Consider the following 22,433-nt stretch of genomic DNA (forward strand, 5'->3'; position numbering starts at 1 on the left):
AAAAGAAACCCCTGAGAATTGCCTCCGTTTTGGAAACGACACCCCTCCAGTCATTTATTAAGTGGTGTAGTGAGCATTTTCACCCCACAGGTCTTTATTTCCCTAGATATGCCATTTCCGTGGCAAATATGTCATGCCCAACTTGTGCCACTGGAGACACACCCCAAAATTTGTTAAAAGGGTTCTCCCGGGTATGGCGATGCCATATATGTGGAAGTAAACTGCTGTTTGGGCACAATGTAGTGTTCAGAGCGGAGGGAGCGCCATTTGGCTTTTGGAGGGCGGATTTTGCTTGGTAGTAGTTTTGTTTGAGTATTGCTGGTAATTCAGTTTATAATGTGGGGGTACATGTAAGCTGGGCAGAGTACATCAGGGGCATAGACAGGTGGTATAATAATCCATAGATGTGTGTTACGCTGTGAAGCAATTCTTTCTGCACAGTCCAGTGTTGCACTGATAAATGTCCTTCCTTATACCCCTTTTGGTCCACACTCCGCACCTTTGCAGTGATTACAACTGATGTATCAGAAAATGGTTGAAATGATGGAGACCCATGTTAAAGGCAATGTGTTGCCAGAAAAACATGTTTTTTTTTTTTAAATTCAACATTTAGTGTGTGGGTGATTAAACATTGTTCAAATTTTTTTTATTTTTTTCACGAGTCAGGAAATATTATAAATTGGATTCAAATTTATAGTATTTACCATTTCTGGTCACTAGATGGAGCCATTCCCAAAAGCATGTGGTAAAGCAACCACATAGCTTTTCTGCTGCAAAATTGGGTAAAAAGCCCTCGCTCTAGTGAGCTCTCAGCATCCCCCCCTCCTTTATCCTGGCTAGTGCCGGGATAAACGAGGGGTTTGAACGGTGTAACCTCCTACACTGTGTCGCCATTTTTTGAGCTAACACACAGTGTAGTAGGTTTACATACAGTAGTAAACACACACAAACACGAACATACATTGAAATCTCTTACCTGCTCCTGCCGCCGCGGCTCCCTCCGGCCCGTCCGCTCCGTCTGCTGCCGCTGGTCCAAGTGCACAAGTCCGGAAGCCGCGACCGGAAGTAGTAATATTACTGTCCGGCCGCGACTTCCGGTCCACAGGAAAATGGCGCCGGACGGCGCCAATTTCAAATTGGACTGTGTGGGAGCGGCGCATGCGCAGTTCCCACACAGACGCCGTACACACAAGTGAATGGGACGGGAGCCGTTCGCAGTCCCTATGGGACTGTGGCTGCCGTATTCCATGTCTGTATGTGTCGTTAATCGACACACACAGAAATGGAACAAAAAATGGCAGCCCCCATAGGGAAGAAAAAGTGTAAAAATAAGAAAAAGTAAAACACAAACACACAAATAAATATAAACGTTTTTAATAAAGCACTAACATCTTGAACATATGAAATTTTTTTTTGTGATGACACTGTTCCTTTAAGATATTGAGGGGGGAGTTAGGCTGTATCCATATTGTTGAAGAAAAAAGATCGGAAATATAAATTAAGTCCTCAGTCCCCACTTTTTTTTAATGTCTAACATGTGGTATTACATGATCCCCAGTCAAACGAATGGCTGACCATGCTATATAGGTTAAGTTTAGCAAAGGAACCCCCTCTGATTTCCATATGTCCCAATAGAATTGTGGAAAGGGAATGTCCCTTTGAATCCTGTTATCCCTGCTTCAAGTGCCTACTTGACTTGTATTTGTTCTGCTCTGGTCTATTGATATATGCATGATATTGCCGGATGCCCTTTATACAGCCGCAAGTCACGGATCTGCAAAACACGGACTGTACACGGATGCTTCCGTGTGCGGTCCGTAGCTTTAACTGTCCAATGAGTAGAATGGCCCAGACTGATCAGCAAAAACAAAGGAATTGGATCAGTATTTATCTGCAATTACAGATCTGTAATTGTAAAAAGTTACGGTTGTGTGCATGAGGCCTCTCCACGGGAGAATTGCGGCCCTATTCATTCCTATGGGGCCATGCACTCGACTGGTTTTCACGGTCCGTTCATGGCCCATGAGCCCGCACCGCAGAAAGAACAGGCATGTCTTATTCCAGCTATGTTCTGCGGTCCGGGCTCATTGAAAATAATGGCCTGCGATTTGCGGGTGGCTCGCGGCGGTCACTCCGTGGCCTGCTGACCTGAAAATCACGGCCGTGCACATGGCTACGGTCGTGTGCATGAGGCCTAAGGCCTCATGCACTCTTCCATCACCGTTTTTTTCGGCCGTTTTGGACGGATCCGTGTGTCCGTTTTTGTTTCCGTGTGCACTCCGTCTCCGTTCTGTGTTTCCGTTTTACACGGACGTTTGGCTTCCGTTCCGTTTAAAAAAAACGGATGTGAACTTCATTTGAACCTGTCACATGTCCCAGGAAACACCCATAGAAAGGTTACAAGAAGTTTTTGGTGCTGTTTTCTGCAGCTTTCAGAGCATAGAGAACAGTTTGCAATTACTCTGCTTGGCTTACTTTGGTTTTTTGGGTGTTTTGGAGTGAAAATATGAGCCTATCTTCAGGAATGATTGTGTACTGTAGTCTGTGAGTCTGAACTTTGGCCCACCCAGCTGTTGCTATGGCAACGTATCCGTCAAAAAACGGACGGCACACGGAAGCCTTCCGTGTGCCATCTGTTTTTTTCACTGACCCATTGACTTCTATGGGCCACACGGTCACTGAATCACTGACCAAAGTAGGACATGCTCTACTTTGCACGGAACGGAACAACGGATCCGTTTAAATAACTGAAGTGTGCATGGGGCCATTGAAATGAATGGGTTCAGGGTGCTATCAGTGACAAAAACGGATAGCACCCTGAAGGAAAAAACTGAAGTGTGCAAGAGGCCTTAGGTCTCAATCACACTTCAGTGATTTTTTTTTTTTTTACAGTGTGCCATCTGTTTTTTTTTTTTTTTTTAACTGCACACTGACCCATTCATTTCTATGGGGCCATGCACACATCCTCGTTGTTTTTTTGTTTTTTTTTGGGGCTTTTTTTGTGGATTTGCTTGTAAATTCCACAAATAGAACAAGTCCTTTAGTTTCTATGGGCCATGGACACCTTCCTGTATATATTTGTGTTAGTGCCCAGGCCGTAGAAATTACCCACAAGTCCTATTTTTATTTCTTTTGCATTTACGGACAGCGTTCCTATAATTTTTCATGTGAGCATGACCCGTAGATGCGTGTGACTGCCCGCGAATGCGTATGACAGTCTGCTGCCCGTCTGTGCTGTTATCAGGGACCGTACACACAGCTATGGCCGTGTGCCGGAGGCCTGAGACTTTTGGTCTGTGCAGTATTTGACTCTGCTTTTTGCCTAAACTTCTCACTCCTCCCATCCCCCTTCTGACCTTTAGAACCTGTTTACCCTATATACAAGTGACATCAATAAAATGACCTGCTCTTCCAGCCGCTGTGTTGCGTTTGCTCTCCATGCAGCATTTAGATATATTTCAGATGCAGGAAAAACCACCGTCTTGCTTAGTTACGTGTGCAATTGACTATGTTGTTCCCTGTATCTGCACATTCTTGATACAGATTAGCTTTCTGCATAGTGGCTGCTCAGTGCAGGGTGAAGGTGACTTTGAGGTGGTTATGCTGGTGAGTCATATGACGGCATGTAACCTCCAATCACAGTGGCAATCTTATACAGTCAGTGTTGTACTATGTTACAATCAGTCCTCACACTATTCTGTTTCATTTTCTGAACATTTTAGCTTATTGTTCGAAGCTAAATCAATTTGAGTCCCTTGGCGTTCACGCTTCTGTTCCATGCTGTTCCTGTTCCTGCTCATGTTGATCTTGTGAAAAATCATTGCTTACAATGGACCCACCTATAAAGTTTCATGCGTCAGCCATATTCTCTACCACCGTTAACGTCCCAGCATAATCGCTGAATATTTGTGAGTTTCCCCATTGAATTCAATGGGGAGGTGACACCCGCAACAAATAGCAGATGTTACATTTTTATGTGGCGGAAAAGCAGCAATTCTGCCACAAAAAAACGCAACTCAGAAAAAATGAATCTTATGCTTACCCAGAAGTCTGTTTCTTCGTCCAGGGCTGACCTCCTGGGATGACTATTCATACCATGCGACTGCTGCAGCCAATCACAGGCTGCATTGGTCACCTGGGGTGAAACCTCAAACCAGGAGGCCGGCATGCAGAACGACGAGTTGCCATGGCTACGTAAGCATCAAACTTATTATTTTTTTTCAGTGCAAATTTTCGCAGCGGACATTTCGGCCAAACTGCACCACAATTTGTAGTTTTCTACCAGAATTCCCTGCAGGGCCCAGGGCAGATACGCTGTGTGCTTTTATGCAGCATATCCTAATGTAAAGCACTTGCTCCAATGAGCAGATACTCGCATGATGACTTCTTGAGGCTGAATTTGGTTTTTTAATGTCTACCTTAGAGGATCTGTCACTAGTTTATTAATTCCCTATTTCCTAACTAATCTAATAGGCGCTATGATGCTGATAACTACAGTATAATTTTTTTCCCAAAAACTTATTTGCAAAGTTATGAGCATTTTTCTAAATATGCTAATTTGGCTCTACTTTCCTAATGGGAGGTGAATCTTTCTTTTCACTCTGGGCGGCGTAATGTTTTCTGTATGACTCTGTCCAATCAGCCTTATACAGTTCTCTTCCCTGCCCAGCAAGACAGATTGATCATAGAGTATACCGCTTCCATTCCCGACTGTTTTCAACTGACGCCTCCGGTTGTTTCACAGCTAGAACTACGATCCTGGTGCCATATGAACTGTTCTAGGTGGTCCATAGCCAGAAATATAGCTGTTTGAGGTGACCCCCCCCCCCCCCCTTCCCTACAGCCTCAGGCTCTCACACTGTGTGAAGAAGCTTCAGGCTGATAGGACAGTGTGCGAGGATGTGAGGTAGCTCCACCTCAGGAGAATCGCTAGTGTTGATGCCCACTTGGCTAGTGTAGCCTCATTTGCATATAAAAAGCTTGTTACTCTTAAAACAAATGTTTTGGGACACAATTTTCATTAGCATGATCAGTGTGACAGTGCCTATTAGATTAGCTAGGAGATGGGGTATAACTCCACTTTTATGGCATACTGGTATTTACAGTTGCACAATAAATTGAGACCGGTTGCGGGGCACAGATGTATAATACATATAGGAAAACATGTGATCTGTTTAGCGTACCTGACAAAGTTCAACAGCTGGCTGCTAGTCCTCACCACCTCCTCCTAAATGTAACTGAACAAAATGCCAGTCGTCAGTAGTAAAGGGCAGCCTCTGTAGTGATATTGAACCCTGCTGCATCTGTTAAACACTGTATATTTAGGCTAGTTTCACACGGCATATGTTTAGGCTAAAAAATATGAGGCTGATTTCAAGAGAAATTAAAAATGCTTCAAGAAACTGAAAATGGAGGGGAAATTCAAAGTGCTTTTACAAAGCATATTTTTGAGGAGGTGTTTTAGATCAGTAGCATAAAATACCCCTCTTCTAAGCTACTTGGTGTATTTCCCATTAAAATCAATGGGTAGCGTATTTCAAGTGTACTTTACTTAATACAAGCACTTCATGCTCCAAAATATGCAGTGTGAACATGGCCTTTGTACTACGCCAAATAGCACTATTCTTGCTTACCGTTAGGGGCTTGTCTTTGCATTTGCTCTGTGCATTAGAACTGGACGGCTTCTAAATGACTTCAAATTACAGTAAACCAATCTCTACCCCTAAAGGCTCTTTTACAGCGGCCGGTCCAGCGAGCGCTCTCGTTGATCAGCGCTCGTTTGCTCCTGTCACACGGAGCTATGGATGGGGACGAGCGGTCGTTACTCTGATCGCTTGTCCAAACTATAGGACCAGCAGATGATAGAGTGTTTGCTCGTTCATCTGCTGATAGTTTCCCTGTTTACACAGGGCAATTATCCGTAACGAGCGTACTGTGAACGCTTGTCTGCCCGATAATCATCCAGTGTGAAACCCCATAATACACTTACATACAAAGTAAAAGCCTATATTGCACGGAATTCATGATATGTGATCTATTCGTATTAGTGTGTTTTGTATGCTACATGCATGGAAGCTCTATGTGAGCGGACTTGTCCTTGGAGACACAATGAATGCAGATTTTAATTTACAAATTCTGGGCATGAATATTTTATTCAACAAATGTGAAACAAAGAACCCCCCCCCCCCCCTTCACACCAGATTAATCGTCGTCCGTATTATGTCCATATACTCAAGGTGTGTAAAATACTAATATAGGATTCTTTCTTCTGTTTTGTGAATAAGGATCTCCCATTGAAGAATCCAAATACAGATGCATCCATATTATATCTGACTGGCTGCCATAGTTCTGGATATGACAGCAGCCAGCAACTAGACAGATTGACATTACTCCTACAAAAAAAGCTAGTGCACCCAACGGGTCAAGCCATAGTAACCAAATATTAATGTTTAACATTGACTGGGTGCTCACTTTTTACATTACATTTGTTCGGTGGAAAATATTACCGAATTGTTGGAAATTGAGTCATGGAGAACAAAAGGTTTGAATGTGGCATCATCTGGGAGCTTGGTGTTGAGTATCGGCTTTACTGGTAGAATATAACCAGTAAGAATACTTTTTACGCAGACCAGAGCAAGAAAAAAAACAGGATTGCGTTGCAAAAAGCCAACTTAAAGCACATCTGTCACTAGTTTAGTAATGCCCAATCTCCTAGCTAATCTAATCGGTGCCGTCACACTCATTATGCGAATTGTGGGAATTGTCCCAAAACAGTTTATTTTAATAATTATGAGCTCTTTTTCGAAGTATGCAAATGAGGCAATACTTGACAAATGGGTGTCAACACCAGCGATTCTCCTGAGGTGGAGCTACCGCACAGCCTCTGACGCTGTCCTATCAGCATGAAGCTGCTTCACACAGTGTGAGAGACTGAGGCTGGAGGGAAGGGGGATCACTTCAAATAGCCACATCTCTGGCTGTGGACCACCTAGAACAGCGCAACTGGTGGCATATGAAAGAGGAGATTCTAATCTTTCATATGGATCGCAGTTCTAACTGAAACAGCCGGAAGTATCACCAGTTGAAAACAGTCAGGAATGGAAGCTGTATACTATATGATCAGGCTGTGTTGCCGGTGCTTGAAAGAGGGAGAAGCTGTGGGATAATTGGACAGTCATACAGAAAATATTACACTGCCCAGAGTGAAAAGAGTCACCTCCTATTTTGCAAGCATAGCAACATTAGCATATTTAGAAAAATGCTCATAACTTTAGTGTCTTTTTCCAAAAACGTTTTTGTAGTTCTCAGCAGCAAAGCACCTATTAGATTACTTAGGAGATAGGGAATTAATAAACTAGTGACAGATCCTCTTTAGTGGGTTGTCCACACGCTGCGGAATTGCCACATCTTTTCCGGATAGATAAAACGCAGCAGAATACAGTAGCAGCATAGTGGATAAGATTTAATGACACATCCCCATGCTGCATAAAAATTCCAAGCAGAAATTGACCTGCGATGCGTATTTTTCGGACAGCAGCGCGTCAATTCCTGCTGCGGAAAGTGGCCAGAATTGCTGCGTTTTTCAGAGGAGATGTCTCAATCTCCTCCTAACAATGTGAAAAATACCGCAAAATACGCACCGGTTTCTGCCGTATAGAACGCAGGCAATGGTGTCTTTTCTGCAGCAAAATGTCTGTTTTTCAGCATAATTGCTTCTGAAGTTTTCTGCAGCAAATCCGTTGTGTGGACAAGCCCTAAAGAGGTTTACCCATCTCATAAAGTGCGTGTGTATTACACGTATTTAGATCAGTGTGTCTCTGCTGATCATAGTTCTGTTTAGTACAATGAGAGGCCCAAGTGTTGTGGCTATCATGCAGACTTCTTAACCCCCACCTTTTGTTCACAGCATATATAAAGTGTTAATCCACAGTCTGCGGGGCTGCAGCTGTGATGGCTGTTGCGCCCCTCCTGATCAGTGCCCGCACGATCAGCATGATAGTCATGATGCAGCTACTCCGTGCTGCTCATAATTTGCTTGCTTGTTCTTATATAGAAAGCAATTCATGTGTTTTTAGTATGTTGTGAAAATAGCATAAGGCTCTATTCACACGACGCTCCGAGTGTCAGCCGATAAAAACGTCAGCTTTGGACCTTTTTCCCGGCCGTTTTGCATCCGTTCCGGGCCGTGTTGCCGTTTTTAACTGCTGATTTTGACCCGTTTTGCATCCTTTTTTTTTTTTTTTTTTTTTTTTCCCCTGTCTGTTTTCAAATCTTATGAATTTCATTTGTAAAACTTATGCCACACACGGCCCCCCTGTAGGTAATGCCACACACGGCCCCCCTGTAGGTAATGCCACTGTAGGTAATGCCACACACGGCCCTCCTGTAGGTAATGCCACACACGGCCCTCCTGTAGGTAATGCCACTGTAGGTAATGCCACACACGGCCCTCCTGTAGGTAATGCCACACACGGCCCTCCTGTAGGTAATGCCACACACGGCCCCCCTGGTTCCAGGACAAGTCACTGAATTCAATGTCCATATATGGACAGTGCAGTCAGGGACTTCTCCTGCAGCGGAAACACTGACCACAGGGTCGGGAATTCCGCTTCAGAAGTGCCTGACATCACTGTGTCCATATACGGACAGTGAAGTCAGTGACTTCTCCTGAAGCGGAATCCCCAACCCCTGGACACAGTGTTGCCGAAGCACTGAGGAGGAGGAGGAGAGCGAGCGACGGTAGACACGGGCGTTACTTGGGACACGTTCCAGTGATGGCCGTGTATTACCCGGCCCCATAGACCTCTTTGGGAGCTGGGCAAACGGCCGAAAATAGGGCATGTTCCTTTTTTTGACGGCCGGCTTTCCCGGGCCGTCAAAAAATCGATCGTGTGAATAGCCCCATTTGGGGTCTATTGTTCCTACCGCGGCCGAGTGACGGCTGTTAAACGGCCGGGAAACCCTGTCGTGTGTGTGTATAGGGCCTAAGGTTGTATTTATATTTATTTATTTTTCCTCTTTATGACTGTCAAATTGCATCTCTACACAGAAGTTGCTCATTAAGTACCTGGACCGTAAGGGTATGTGCACACGTAGTGACCAAAAACGTCTGAAAATACAGAGCTGTTTTCAAGGGAAAACAGCCCCTGATTTTCAGACGTTTTTTGAGCAACTCGCTGCGTTTTTTACGTCCGTTTTTGGAGCTGTTTTCATTGGAGTCTATGAGAAAACAGCTCCAAAAACGTCCAAAGAAGTGTCCTGCACTTCTTTTGACGAGGCTGTATTTTTACGCGTCGTCGTTTGACAGCTGTCAAACGACGACGCGTAAATGACAGGTCGTCTGCACAGTACGTCGGCAAACCCATTCAAATGAATGGGCAGATGTTTGCCGACGTATTGTAGCCTTATTTTCAGACGTAAAACGAGGCATAATACGCCTCGTTTACGTCTGAAAATAGGTCGTGTGAACCCAGCCTTAAAATGTGCCATGATTTTTCTTTTTCATTTACCCACACAAATACACTGAATGAGGGGACATGTTGAGGGTTGTCATTGTATGCTGTTCCGATCTTAATTCGGGTAGTCTTGTCTAGGTCTTGCATATATGGTAAATTCTTTCGGTTAACCTCTTTCACTCCTCATACCCCACAGCTGGGTTCATTAAGTCTCCACTCACAGAGGTCAGACTGACAGGCGATTCAGTTGAACTACACTGTGAGGCTATCGGCCGTCCAATGCCTGAGATACAATGGTGGTTTGAGGCAGACTATAGCAATGAAAGCTTCTCTCAGCTGTGGGATGGAGCGCGAGAAGACCGTGTCCAGATGAACGCAACGTATGTCTTCCATGCTGCGAGTACACTCTATCTGTTCAACCTCAACCCACAAGATTCTGGGACTTATGAATGCCGTGCCAGCAATGATCCAGATCGCAACCATTTGACAAAGAGCCCTCGCATCAAGTGGATTCGTTCACAGGCTAATGTTCTTGTCTTAGACCGTGAGTGAGAAACCAGTTTCTGAAGAATCCCTGTGATGTCTTGAAGACCCACTCCCTTGTAGCCAAATACCTTCACTTAGTGTTGTAGTCCTGATTTAGCTGACTCCTTGAGAATGCTTGGTTTCCCTAATGTTGGCTTTGATCCTCGACTCCAAGGCACCAGTCGCACAATGTGGCGTACTTCCCATCCTACTCCTCTTATAACCAGATTTCCTGGTACTGCTCCGTTGGACCTCACTTCCTTCCCCTTGTACCTTGTTTGTTTGATAATCCCAGATGACATGTTACTTGTACTGTTGAGATACAATGAAGACCAAATTGCAGAATAAGCTTAACCGTTTTCTTAATCCGGTTATTCAACAGTTTGTTGTTTTTCCATGTACATTTAAAGCCAGCTGTGACTAAAAAGCTCACGTTTGAAAGCACTGCCGTCTTCCCAATCTCTGGATACAACCTGCATCAATTTTATGGATATCCTTTGTTTTGTGGACCATCCTAGCTGCTGTTATCCCATGTATTGAAACCACACGAAGTCCTAGTTCTGTCCCTGACCTTTAATGCTCCTTTCTGTAGTAGTGGTCAATGTCTCTTATCCCTTTTTCTGGAACACTGTGTTCTGGCTACATGCAACAACTTCATCCTGCTTCCTTCTGTTCTTCCTAGCTCCTAAAAGTAGTGTTTTTCTTGCTGTGACAATTGAACGTGGTGCCGAAATGGTGTCAAGTTTCATCATTGAGATTCTCTGCAGGTGGCTGTTGTAAACCAACAGGCTCTTGTCTCTCTGTTAACATTGTTAAAAGGAAAAAAATTGACAGATTTCTTATAACAATGAAACACTGCTATACTTTGTCAATATTGGCAGTATATGGTGGACAAACTGTAGAAAACAACCTTCGAGGAACCGTGTAGATGGGTTTCATATAAGAGTTTTGACCAACGTCTAAAATGTTTTCCACAGGTCCAACCATCGTAACTAGCTCCCCAGATGAACCAGGCGGAGAGATACTATCGTGCAATTTGACAGACTCTTCTTTTCAAGTTTCTGGTCACCAATGGTATAAAGGTGATAAGATTGTCCATGAAGACGAAGATGGCTCTCTGTTTACAACATATAAGTAAGTATCATTGGGAGAGTGAGAAGACTCCGCTTATTTGTAACTTATACAGGTATCCTGAGGCCTCTTTCACACTTGTGGAGTTGCTCAGTATTTTGCATTAAACAGGAATCGATGCTAAACTCAGGAAAAATGAGGCATCAAGCAGAATTCATTTTATGTTAACGCTGTTTGTATCAACCATAACATGACGTCCCTAGGAAGCGTGGTTTTCTCACAACACCCCTACACCACATCTATCACTTTTGTACTGCAGCCAGTAGAGGGCATGGTTTCTCCTAAGTTCTCAAAAGTTTGAAGGCCGCATATTCTGAGAACTGAAGGGGTAGAGGTGACCACTTTTAAAAGCCGTATTTGCCGGATTCTGACAGTATCTGTCACTGGGCAGCGTAAGAATTGAAAAATGAGTGGGCCTACTAGGGAAAGCTGTTCTGGAGCCCTTCAAACTTCATGGTACTGATAAACCGTTCTATGTGACCCAGCTTCGTCTCAGAGGAGCTGTCAAATTTTCCAGTGCATGCTAGTTAGAAGAAAATGCCCTTTTTGTCTCTTGAATTCATTTGTGCTGGTACGCATAATGGAAAATATTCAGAGAAATTTGCCTTTGTATATGTGCAGCCCTGCGCATTAGCATCAGTGTCACACTGAGGTGGTGGCACTTCACTCTCTCGGGAGAAGATGTGCCATCAAACCATCCATGTCCTCTTGAGGGATTTTCAGCATTAGAATTCCACTCTGTGACCTGAATTCCTATCTAACCCATGTGAACAAAGTAAAACAATCTGCTTGTCTTCTGCACTCTCACATTGCCATTATTATAACAAGCACTGCATGCAACAGTATTAACTATGGTGGCGTTTTTTTTTCAGCATTACTGAGGTGAATGTAGAGAGCTCTGGACAATATACTTGCAAGTTCTTGATGGTTCCTGACCTTACTGCAGTTATTGATGTGACAGGTAGCTTTTTATATTTTTAATCGTTTTATAGTGCTAAATAGTGGCCATCCTGGGAACCTGGCTTGTTTCCAAAAATTGTTTGTATCCTAAGCAGTTTTTCCACCAGTTTGGCCCTGCTTTCAACGTGGTTTCCGCATCAAAATCGGCACAAAAAAAACTGATCAGGGCCTTGGGGTGGACAAAATAGTGAATCAAAATATACAATATAATTGTCGAACGCAGCTTTTTATCATGGCTGTTTTCTTAAATGATTCTGGCACAACTTTTAGTAGGACTTTCATGTGTGTGTGTGTGTGTAGTAAATAAATGTGGTGTACTTTGATATTTAAGTCCTTATATCAAACATTTCTTGTAAGATTCACTTTACTTCAACTGCCCAGTACTTGGAAATGTGGTGTTTTTTTTTTTTTTTTTTAGTTCCTCCCCATGTTTTGGCTTATAAGAAAACTGAGCACAGCAATGAGGGAGACACAGGAGTTATGACTTGTAAAAGCAACTCCTACCCTCTTGTTGAACAGTGGATGTGGTACAGGTCATCTGAAGATGGAGGTGTCCAGGTATGAGTTTCATTACACAATAGTTGAAACCATATACTTATGACGATTGTAGTATTTCAGAAACAATGCTTGTGCTCTATTTCCTCATTGGTGTTTGGCAAAGTTTTAAAGGCTCTCTAGTTTGGACAACCTTTAGTGGAGAACATGACCCCACACTTGGCTGGGACCACTCATGAAAAGTAAAGTATTCGTGTGCCGTTGGGCTAGCCATGTAACTCATGTGGAAGCTTCTTTTGTTGAAGCTCTCCAGTCTACCAAAAAAGGAGGTAGCCCAAACCAGCTACTCTACTAATAGGGCTTATGGAATGGGACAACCCCCTGTTTTTAAAGTACTACACTGCAGCGTTAACGCGACAAAGTAATGCAAATTATCTTTAGCATAGATCCACCTTTTAGGGGTCGGAACATGCTAGGCGTAAACGCTGCTAATTTTCTGCAACAGATTTAAAGAGGCTCTGTCACCAGATTTTGCAACCCCTATCTGCTATTGCAGCAGATCGGCGCTGCTATGTAGATTACAGTAACGTTTTTATTTTTTTAAAAACGAGCATTTTTGGCCAAGTTATGACCATTTTTGTATTTATGCAAATGAGGCTTGCAAAAGTACAACTGGGTGTGTTTAAAAGTAAAAGTACAACTGGTCGTGTATTGTGTATGTACATCGGGGCGTTTTTACTTTTTACTAGCTGGGCGTTGTGAATAGAAGTGTATGATGCTGACGAATCGGCATCATCCACTTCTCCGTTAACACCCAGCTTCTGGCAGTGCACAGACACACAGCGTGTTCTCGAGAGATCACGCTGTGACGTCACATCGGCACCAGGCGACAGAGGCTACATCGACTTACCTGCAAACGCCGATGCTGCTGCAGAATCAACTGTAGCCTCTGGTGCCGATGTGTCCTCGCTCGTCTGACACGATGCAGGACCTGGGGCAGGAAGTGACGTCACAGCGTGATCTCTCGAGAACACGTTATGTGTCCGTTACCACCCAGCTTCTGGCAGTGCACAAAGAGAAGTGGATGATGCTGATTCGTCAGCATCATACACTTCTATTCACAACGCCCAGCTAGTAAAACAAGTAAAAACGCCCAGATGTACATACACAATACTCGCCCAGTTGTACTTAAGAAAGGCTAATTTGCATAAATATAAAAATGCTCATAACTTGGCCAAAAATGCTTGTTTTTGAAAAAAAAAAACACGTTACTCTTATCTACATTGCAGCGCCGATCTGCTGAAATAGGAGATAGGGGTTGCAAAGTCTGGTGACAGAGCCTCTTTAACTGCAGAAAATCTTCAGCATAATACAGTAGGAGCAGTGTGAATGAGATTTGAACTTAATCTTATCCACAAACAGCAGGAAAAAAATTAGCAGAAAAACCTTTCATAAATTGACCTGCGGTGTTTTTTTTTTTTTTTTTGTTTTTTTTTACCCCTTCCCGACATTTGACGTATCCATACTCCAAAGTCGGGTAGGGGAAGTATGGTGCAGGCTCACGGAGTGAACCCGCTTCATACGATGCCGGTGTCGGCTGTTTGTTACAGCCGACACCTTAGAGTAACTAGCGGCACCGCGCCCGAGCGCGATCCGGCTAGTTTAACTTGTTAAATGCTGCGGTCAACAGAGACCGCAGCATTTAAATCGTTAGAAAGTAGACTAATAGTTGCCTGTCAGAATCACGATATACTGCAATACATTAGTATTGCAGTATATCGTGCAAGCGATCCAACGATCGCTGGTTGATGTCCCCTAGCGGGACTAATAAAAAAAAAAGTAAAAATTAGTTTTGTTTTTTTTGTGTATATAAAAAAAAAAATAAAGTTAAAAAAAAAACATTTTCCCCCTAGAGCATAGTAAAAAAATAAAATAAATAAACATAATTGGTATCGCCGCGTCTGTAAAAGTCTGAACTATTACAATATATCTTAATTTAACCCGCATGGGGAATGCCATAAAAAAAAAATTGTAAACGCTAGAATCTCTATTTTTTTGGTCACCTAATCTCCCACAAAAAATGAAATAAAAAGTGATCAAACGTCGCATGTACACCAAAATGGTATTAAAAACTACAGCTTATCCCGCAAAAAATAAGCCCTCATACCACTTAATCGACGGAAAAATAAAGTTGTGGCTCTCGGAATTTGGCGACTCTTTTACACTTAGGTTTTTACTTGTAAAAGTAGTAAAATATAGAAAAAACTATATTTGGTATCTCCCTAGTTGTATTGACACAGAGAATAAAGTTAACCTGTTTTAATTGCACAGTGAATTCTGTAAAAACGTTGTTACTGTTTCTATGGTAGTTACAGCAGAGGAAGCATAATCTCGTTGTAACCTGTCATCTACAGCGTGATTACGCTTCCTCTGCTGTAACTACCACAGACAGAGTAACGAAGTGCAGGGATTGTGAATCGACATCCTGGGGAATGTCTATTCACTGTCTAAACACTTCAGTATGTGCTGTCTTATACTAACACATTATCGATACTGATCTAAAAGGATCCCTATGCGCTGTGTAAATGAATGGAGAGGAGTGCATGATGCTGATTGGTCAGCGCCATACACTCCCCTGTACAACGCCCACTTGGTCTAAAGTAAAAACACGTCCACTTGGGCTTTAACCCCTTCCCGCTCCTTGACGTACTATTACGTCATGGCAGCTCTATCGTTCGCGCTCCATGCCGTAATAGTACGTCTTGCAGTTAGAACAGCGGTGCGCGCGCCCGGCGCGTTCATGCGCTGTGATAGCTGCTGTTTCTGACAGCAGGCTATCACGGCATAATGGGACGGGACCATTTACTATGGTCCCGCCTCGCCGATCGCCGCTATTGGCTAGTCAGTGAGTAACTAGCCAATAGCAGCGATCGGTCTCATTCAGCACAGCAGTGCTCGAGCCCGGCGTTCCTGAGCTGTGATAGCTGCTGTTTCTGACAGCACGCTATCACAGCATAATGTGCCGGGACCATTTACTATGGTCCCGCCTCGCCGATCGCCGCTATTGGCTAGTCAGTGAGTAACTAGCCAATATCAGCGATCGGTCTCATTGAGCACAGCGGTGCGCGCGCTCGGCGCGTTCATGAGCTGTGATAGCTGCTGTTTCTGACAGCAGGCTATCACAGCATAATGGGCCGGGACCATTTACTATGGTCCCGCCTCGCCGATCGCCGCTATTGGCTAGTCAGTGAGTAACTAGCCAATAGCAGCGATCATTCTCGTCACTTCCTCTCTCTGACCTCACATCCTGCTGCAACCGCCCTGAACGCCCTGTTGGAGTTAGCGAGGCGTTGAGATCGGTTGTGAGCAGAGAGTCAGAGAGAAAAGAAGTGAAAAAAAGTGAAAAAAAGTTTCTAAAACAACGTTTTTTTTGCTTCCCACCACCCCATCCACTACCCACTCCTGTTCCCTTCCTCTTTGAGTTCTACCCACGTTTTTTGGTCAGTGATCTCCTATCACTGACCACTTTTCAGTCTTCAGGACCACATTTCTTGGTCCCTGGGGATTTTTTTTTCATTTTTTTCTATATAAAACATAAAACAAAAAAAAAAATATAAAAAGAAAAAAAAGAAACAAAAAAAAATAGTTAGTTTAGCCAATTTTGAAAATTTAACTGGTTAGTTTAGTATTAGGGTTAGTTAGTGTCAGGGAACCGTCAAAAAGCGTAGTTAGGTATAGTGTCAGGGAATTTAGCGTCAGGAATCGGTCACCGTAGATAGGCTTAGCGTTAGGGATCCATCACCGTAGTTAGGTTTAGCGTCAGGGAAGCTCGGAATAATTAGATAGGTTTAGTGTCAGGCACCCGTCACCGTAGTTAGGTTTAGTGTCAGGGAAGCTTGAAATAATCTAGATAGGTTTAGTGTCAGGGAATCGTCGCCGTAGTTAGGTTTAGCGTTAGGGAAGTCCACATAAAATTTAGTTAGGTTTAGTGTTAGGAACCCTCGCCCTAGTTAGCTTTAGTGTCAGGGAAGTCCACTTGCTCTCTAAAAACAAAACACACATTTGTGCTATCCTATTGCTCCCAGTTAGTGATTTATTTTTTTGCTGTATATAAATTTTGTCTTAGCACAACAAGCATGTCCCAACGGACATTTACTGCTGAAGAGGCGTATGCATTTCTGGCCTCCGACACAGACTCGTCGGATGGCGATACACTATTTTATTTGTCTACCTCCTCATCCAGCGATGAAGAGGAGGGACCCCCTAGGAGACGCCCCAGGACCACCACCATAGTAGAAATCCCTGAGAGAAGTGACCCCACAACAAGTGATACCCCTGAGCGAAGTGACCCCATTTGGACGCCCACACCAGACCATTATGAACCCCAAATCCCTGAGTACACGGGCAGCCCAGGGATCAAATTTAACACGGCAGGGTTCAGTGAGATGGACTTTTTCAAGTTCTTCTTCACTGATAACTTTATAGAGCTAATGGTCACCCAGACTAATTTATATGCCCAACAGTATATCACCAAGAACCCCAACTCATTTTATGCCCAATCCCAGAGGTGGACTCCTGTAGACGCAGCAGAGTTGGGCAAGTTCTGGGGACTGCTCTTGAACATGGGGCTTCTAAAAAAGCCATCCATTAGGACCTACTGGAGCACGGACATCCTATACCACACCCCGATGTACCGTATGGCCATGTCCAGGATGCGTTATGAGGCAATACTTCGCTTCCTACATTATGCCGATAATGAGCAGTGCCCACCCCGAGATGACCCCAGTTTTGACCGTTTATATAAACTGAGACCCTTATTAGACCATATCAGTGCCCGGTTTGCCCAAGCATACACCCCCGAGAAGTGTATTTCCATTGATGAGTCCCTGGTACATTTTAAAGGGAGGCTTCAATTCCGCCAGTACCTGCCAAGTAAGAGGGCAAGGTATGGCGTGAAGTTGTATAAGCTGTGCGAGAGTGCATCAGGGTATACATATAAATTCAGGATATATGAAGGGAAGGACAGCAGTATTCAGCCCCCAGAATGCCCCCCCTTACTGGGAATTAACGCAAAAATTGTGTGGGATTTGGTGCACCCACTGCTGGACCAGGGTTACCACCTCTACCTGGATAATTTTTATACCAGCGTCCCGCTCTTCAAGTGCCTCGCTTCCAGAAGGACTGCGGCATGCGGCACTGCTAGAAAAAATCTTAGAGGCCTCCCTAAAACACTGCTTGGGCAAACACTCAGAAGGGGTGAGAGCAGGGCACATTCTAGTAGCAACATATTGTGTGTCAAGTACAAGGACAAGAGAGATGTCCTTGTATTGACAACAATACACGGCCACACCAGTACCCATGTACCTGTACGAGGTACCAGTACAGAGACCCCCAAACCAGATTGCATCCTGGACTACAATAGGTACATGGGAGGGGTGGACTTGTCAGATCAAGTCCTGAAGCCCTACAGCGCTACGCGGAAATCGAGGGTGTGGTATAAGAAGCTGGCCGTGCACATCATACAGATGGCATTGTACAATGCGTACGTGCTACGTCGATGTGCAGGCCAGAGGGGAACTTTCCTGGAATTTCAAGAGGTGGTTATAAAGAACCTAATTTTTGGCGACCAGGAAGGAGGGGCACCCAGTACTTCTGGAAGCGGGGCCACACGCATCGTACCAGGGCAACACTTTCCAGGAGAAGTTCCCCAAACTGGCAAGAAGGGAAAAAGTCAAGAGGTGCAAAGTGTGCTATAAGAGGGGGATAAGGAAGGACACAACATACCAATGCGACACGTGTCCCGAAAAACCAGGGCTCTGTATGAAAGATTGTTTTAAAATTTACCATACATCCCTTGATTTTTAATTTACCCTGATGCACTCCGCACAGCTTATCCCCCTCATCTTTCCCTTTTGAGCCCTGCCATGTGCCCAAGCAGCAAATAACAGCCACATGTAGGGTATTGCCGTACCCGGGAGAACCCACATTACAATTTATGGGGTGTATGTCTCCAGTGGCACATGCTGGGCACAATATATCAGACACTGAAATGGCATATATGCATAGGAAATTGCAAATCTCACTTTGCACCATCTGCTGCGCATTACCTTTTACACAATAACTGTGGGGTCAAAATGCTCACTACACCACTAGATGAATGTCTTAAGGGGTGTAGTTTTTAAAATGGGGTCACTTCTCGGGGGTTTCAACTGTACTGGTACCTCAGGGGTTCTGCCTACATGACTTAGCACCAGAAAAGCTCCAGTAGGCTAAATGGTGGTCCTTCCCTTCTGAGCCCTGTCGTGTGCCCAGGCAGCTAATAACAGCCACATGTAGGGTATTGCCGTACCCGGGAGAACCCACATTACAATTTATGGGGTGTATGTCTCCAGTGGCACATGCTGGGCACAATATATCAGACACTGAAATGGCATATATGTATAGGAAATTGCAAATCTCACTTTGCACCATCTGCTGCGCATTACCTTTTACACAATAACTGTGGGGTCAAAATGCTCACTACACCACTAGATGAATGTCTTAAGGGGTGTAGTTTTTAAAATGGGGTCACTTCTCGGGGGTTTCAACTGTACTGGTACCTCAGGGGCTTCTGCATACATGACTTAGCACAAGAAAAGCTCCAGTAGGCCAAATGGTGGTCCTTTCCTTCTGAGTCCTGCCATGGGCCCAAACGGCAGTTTATCACCACAAATGGGGTATTGCCGCACTAAGGACAAATTGGGCAACAAAATGGGGTGTTTTATTCCTTGTGAAAATAAGAAATTTTGAACAAAAATTACATCTTAATGGAAAAAATATCATTTTTTTAATTTCACAGCCCAATTCAAATAGGTGCTGTGAAAAAACGGTGTGGTCAAAATGATAACAACAACCATAAATGAATTCCTTGAGGGGTCTAGTTTCCAAAATGGGGTCACTTTTGGTGGGTTTCCATTGCTTTCATACCTCTGGGGCTCTGCAAATGCGACATGGAACCCGAAAACCAATCCAGCAAAATCTGGACTCCAACAAACACATAGCGCTCCTTTCCTTCTGAGTCCTCCCATGGGCCCAAACGGCAGTTTATCACCACAAATGGGGTATTGCCGCACTAAGGACAAATTGGGCAACAAAATGGGGTGTTTTATTCCTTGTGAAAATAAGAAATTTTGAACAAAAATTACATCTTAATGGAAAAAATATCATTTTTTTTAATTTCACAGCCCAATTCAAATAGGTGCGGTGAAAAAACGGTGTGGTCAAAATGATAACAACAACCATAAATGAATTCCTTGAGGGGTCTAGTTTCCAAAATGGGGTCACTTCTGGTGGGTTTCCATTGCTTTCATACCTCAACACCTCTTCAAACCTGGCATGCTGCCTAAAATATATTCTAATAAAAAAGAGGCCTCAAAATGCACTAGGTGCTTCTTTGCTTCTGGGGCTTGTGTTTTATTCCACGAGCGCACTAGAGCCACATGTGGGACATTTCTAAAAACTGCAGAATCTGGACAATACATATTTAGTAGTGTTTCTCTGGTAAAACCTTCTGTGTTACAGAAAAAAATGGAATAATATTGAAATTCAGCAAGAAAAATGAAATTTTCAAATTTCACCTCCACTTTGCTTTAATTCCTGTGAAATGCCTGAAGGGTTAAAAAACTTTCTAAATGCTGTTTTGAATACTTTGAGGGGTCTAGTTTTTAAAATGGGGTGTTTTATGGGGGTTTCTAATACATAGGCCCCTCAAAGCCACTTCAGAACTCAAGAGGTACCTTAAAAAAAAGGCTTTTGAAATTTTCTTAAAAATATGAGAAATTGCTGTTTATGTTCTAAGCCTTGCAACGTCCAAGAAAAATAAAATAATGTTCAAAAAACGATGCCAATCTAAAGTAGACATATGGGAAATGTGAACTAGTAACTATTTTGGGTGGTATAACCGTCTGTTTTACAAGCAGATGCATTTAAATTCTGAAAAATGCAATTTTTTCTAAATTTTCTCTAAATTTTGCAATTTTTCACCAATAAACACTGAATATATCGACCAAATTTTACCACGAACATGAAGCCCAAAGTGTCACGAGAAAACAATCTCAGAATCGCTTGGGTAGGTTTAAGCATTCCGACGTTATTACCACATAAAGTGAAATATGTCAGATTTGAAAAATGGGCTCTGAGCCTTAAGGCCAAAACTAGGCTGCGTCCTTAAGGGGTTAAGCAACTCATTAGCATAAACCTAAAATCGCTAATAAAGTGGTAAATCGTTTTGTTTTTTTTTAAATTAAGCACTGCTGTCACCTACATTATTGTGCCGATCTTATGTAAAAGATACGGCACTTATAATGTGGTTAGTCTCTTTAAGTTGTGCAAACTTCTTCCTTCTTTTTTTTTTTTTTTTTGCAAGTGTCTTCTTGCTTAAATATAGTCTTGTCTTTGTTTTTTAGTCTGAAAAGTACAGTACATGTGCCTTTCTGTTTTCACATTACTCAGTTGGTGGCCCCTTAAAATATAGATTTTTTTTGGTTTTTTTTAGATACATATAATGTGGATCCTAGCCCAGTTACTTTTCCTGTTCTTTGAGCATGTTTCCCCACCTAGAAACCCCATGGACAAGATGGAGCTGAGGAAAGGGATCAAACAGTTTTTTGTTTTTTTTCCTGCAAGTAGAGAACAAAAGCACGCTTATATTATTGCCAGTATAAAGCGAAGCCTCCGGCAGCAAAATAATTAGGGTGGGGGTAACAGGAATGCAACAATATTTGGTGTGCTTGAACTTTGAGTCTTGTCTTGGGCCGAGCGCCTAGTGATATTGTGTATGTAGAGTGGTCAGGCAGACCAAACTTGAGTTTTATGGACTAAATGTTCCTGCAATATGTAAAATGTGATTTTCTATTTAGATTTATATTGTGCAAATACTTTTCTCTCTAGCCTATAGTGAATGGGACAGAACGCTATTTCATAAAGTCCACTGGAAATAAGACCGAGCTGCGGATTCACCAACTGGACATTGAGAAAGATCAGGGTGACTATATCTGCAATGGATCCAATGTGCTGGGCAGCCAAGGCGCCACAGTTAGCCTTCGTGTACGTAGCCGTCTTGCTGCACTCTGGCCTTTTCTTGGAATTGTCGCAGAGGTTCTGATTCTAGTCACCATTATCTTTATCTATGAGAAGAGGAGAAAGCCTGATGAGGTACCTGAAGGTAAGACGGTCCTTCAACTAGCAACACACATATTTTGAGGGGGGTAAAAAATGGACCTGTAATGCAGTAGAAATACTTCTGCTGTGCAAAATAGAAATGTATTTTCCAATATATTTAGGAACTTACAACATAGAACGCCCTAAACTGGAACCCAGGCTGTCTATGGTTCAGCGGTAGATAAATGATTACATGTGAAGATACAGAACACAATAATTCAATCTGTTTTCAAAGAACAGTCTAGACTGGAAGGTTCAGATGTTGCGTGCATTCATTATAGTATATATTTTTGATCTATTTCTGAACAGGAAGGGGGGAATTTGTTAAGACTGCTTATAAGATTTTTGTTTTTTTGCATGTAGAACAATACAGAAAACAGGTCATGTAATACTTGGTTAGATTCTGCCCAGAACTACTGAACATTGATTGTAGCAGTTCTCTCCACGCTAGCAAAGATTAACAATAACATGTTTGTTTTTGTCTTCCCATAGATGAAGATGGTGGATCTGCACCTCTGTAAGTTCTCTCTCTAATTCACCTTTCCTTTACAAACGTGCCTTATTTAGATATGTGGTTTCTAAAAAGCCCTTTCATGTGCAAATTAGGCTATGTTCACACTTGCGTTCAACAATCTGCTGGATCTATCATACAATGGATGCCACCTGACT

General features: G+C 43.2%; 1 protein-coding gene across 2 annotated transcripts in view; it reads left to right on the top strand.

Moving 5' to 3' along the window:
• BSG (basigin (Ok blood group)) overlaps positions 1-22,433 on the top strand; it is a 43,374-nt gene that overhangs the window by 13,231 nt on the left and 7,710 nt on the right. Inside the window, exons 1-6 of one of the 2 annotated variants that reach the window (XM_075825456.1) lie at positions 9,720-9,999; positions 10,958-11,114; positions 11,984-12,072; positions 12,490-12,629; positions 21,495-21,768; positions 22,257-22,281. In XM_075825456.1, the coding sequence (XP_075681571.1) occupies positions 9,735-9,999; positions 10,958-11,114; positions 11,984-12,072; positions 12,490-12,629; positions 21,495-21,768; positions 22,257-22,281 (950 nt within the window). In that variant the 5' untranslated portion in view covers positions 9,720-9,734. Of the gene's footprint in view, positions 1-9,719; positions 10,000-10,957; positions 11,115-11,983; positions 12,073-12,489; positions 12,630-21,494; positions 21,769-22,256; positions 22,282-22,433 lie in introns of those variants that run through there. The other variant, XM_075825457.1, reaches the window with a different exon arrangement.

This window comes from Rhinoderma darwinii, chromosome 1, assembly GCF_050947455.1.
Source record: "Rhinoderma darwinii isolate aRhiDar2 chromosome 1, aRhiDar2.hap1, whole genome shotgun sequence".
Classification (NCBI taxonomy): Eukaryota; Metazoa; Chordata; class Amphibia; order Anura; family Rhinodermatidae; genus Rhinoderma; species Rhinoderma darwinii.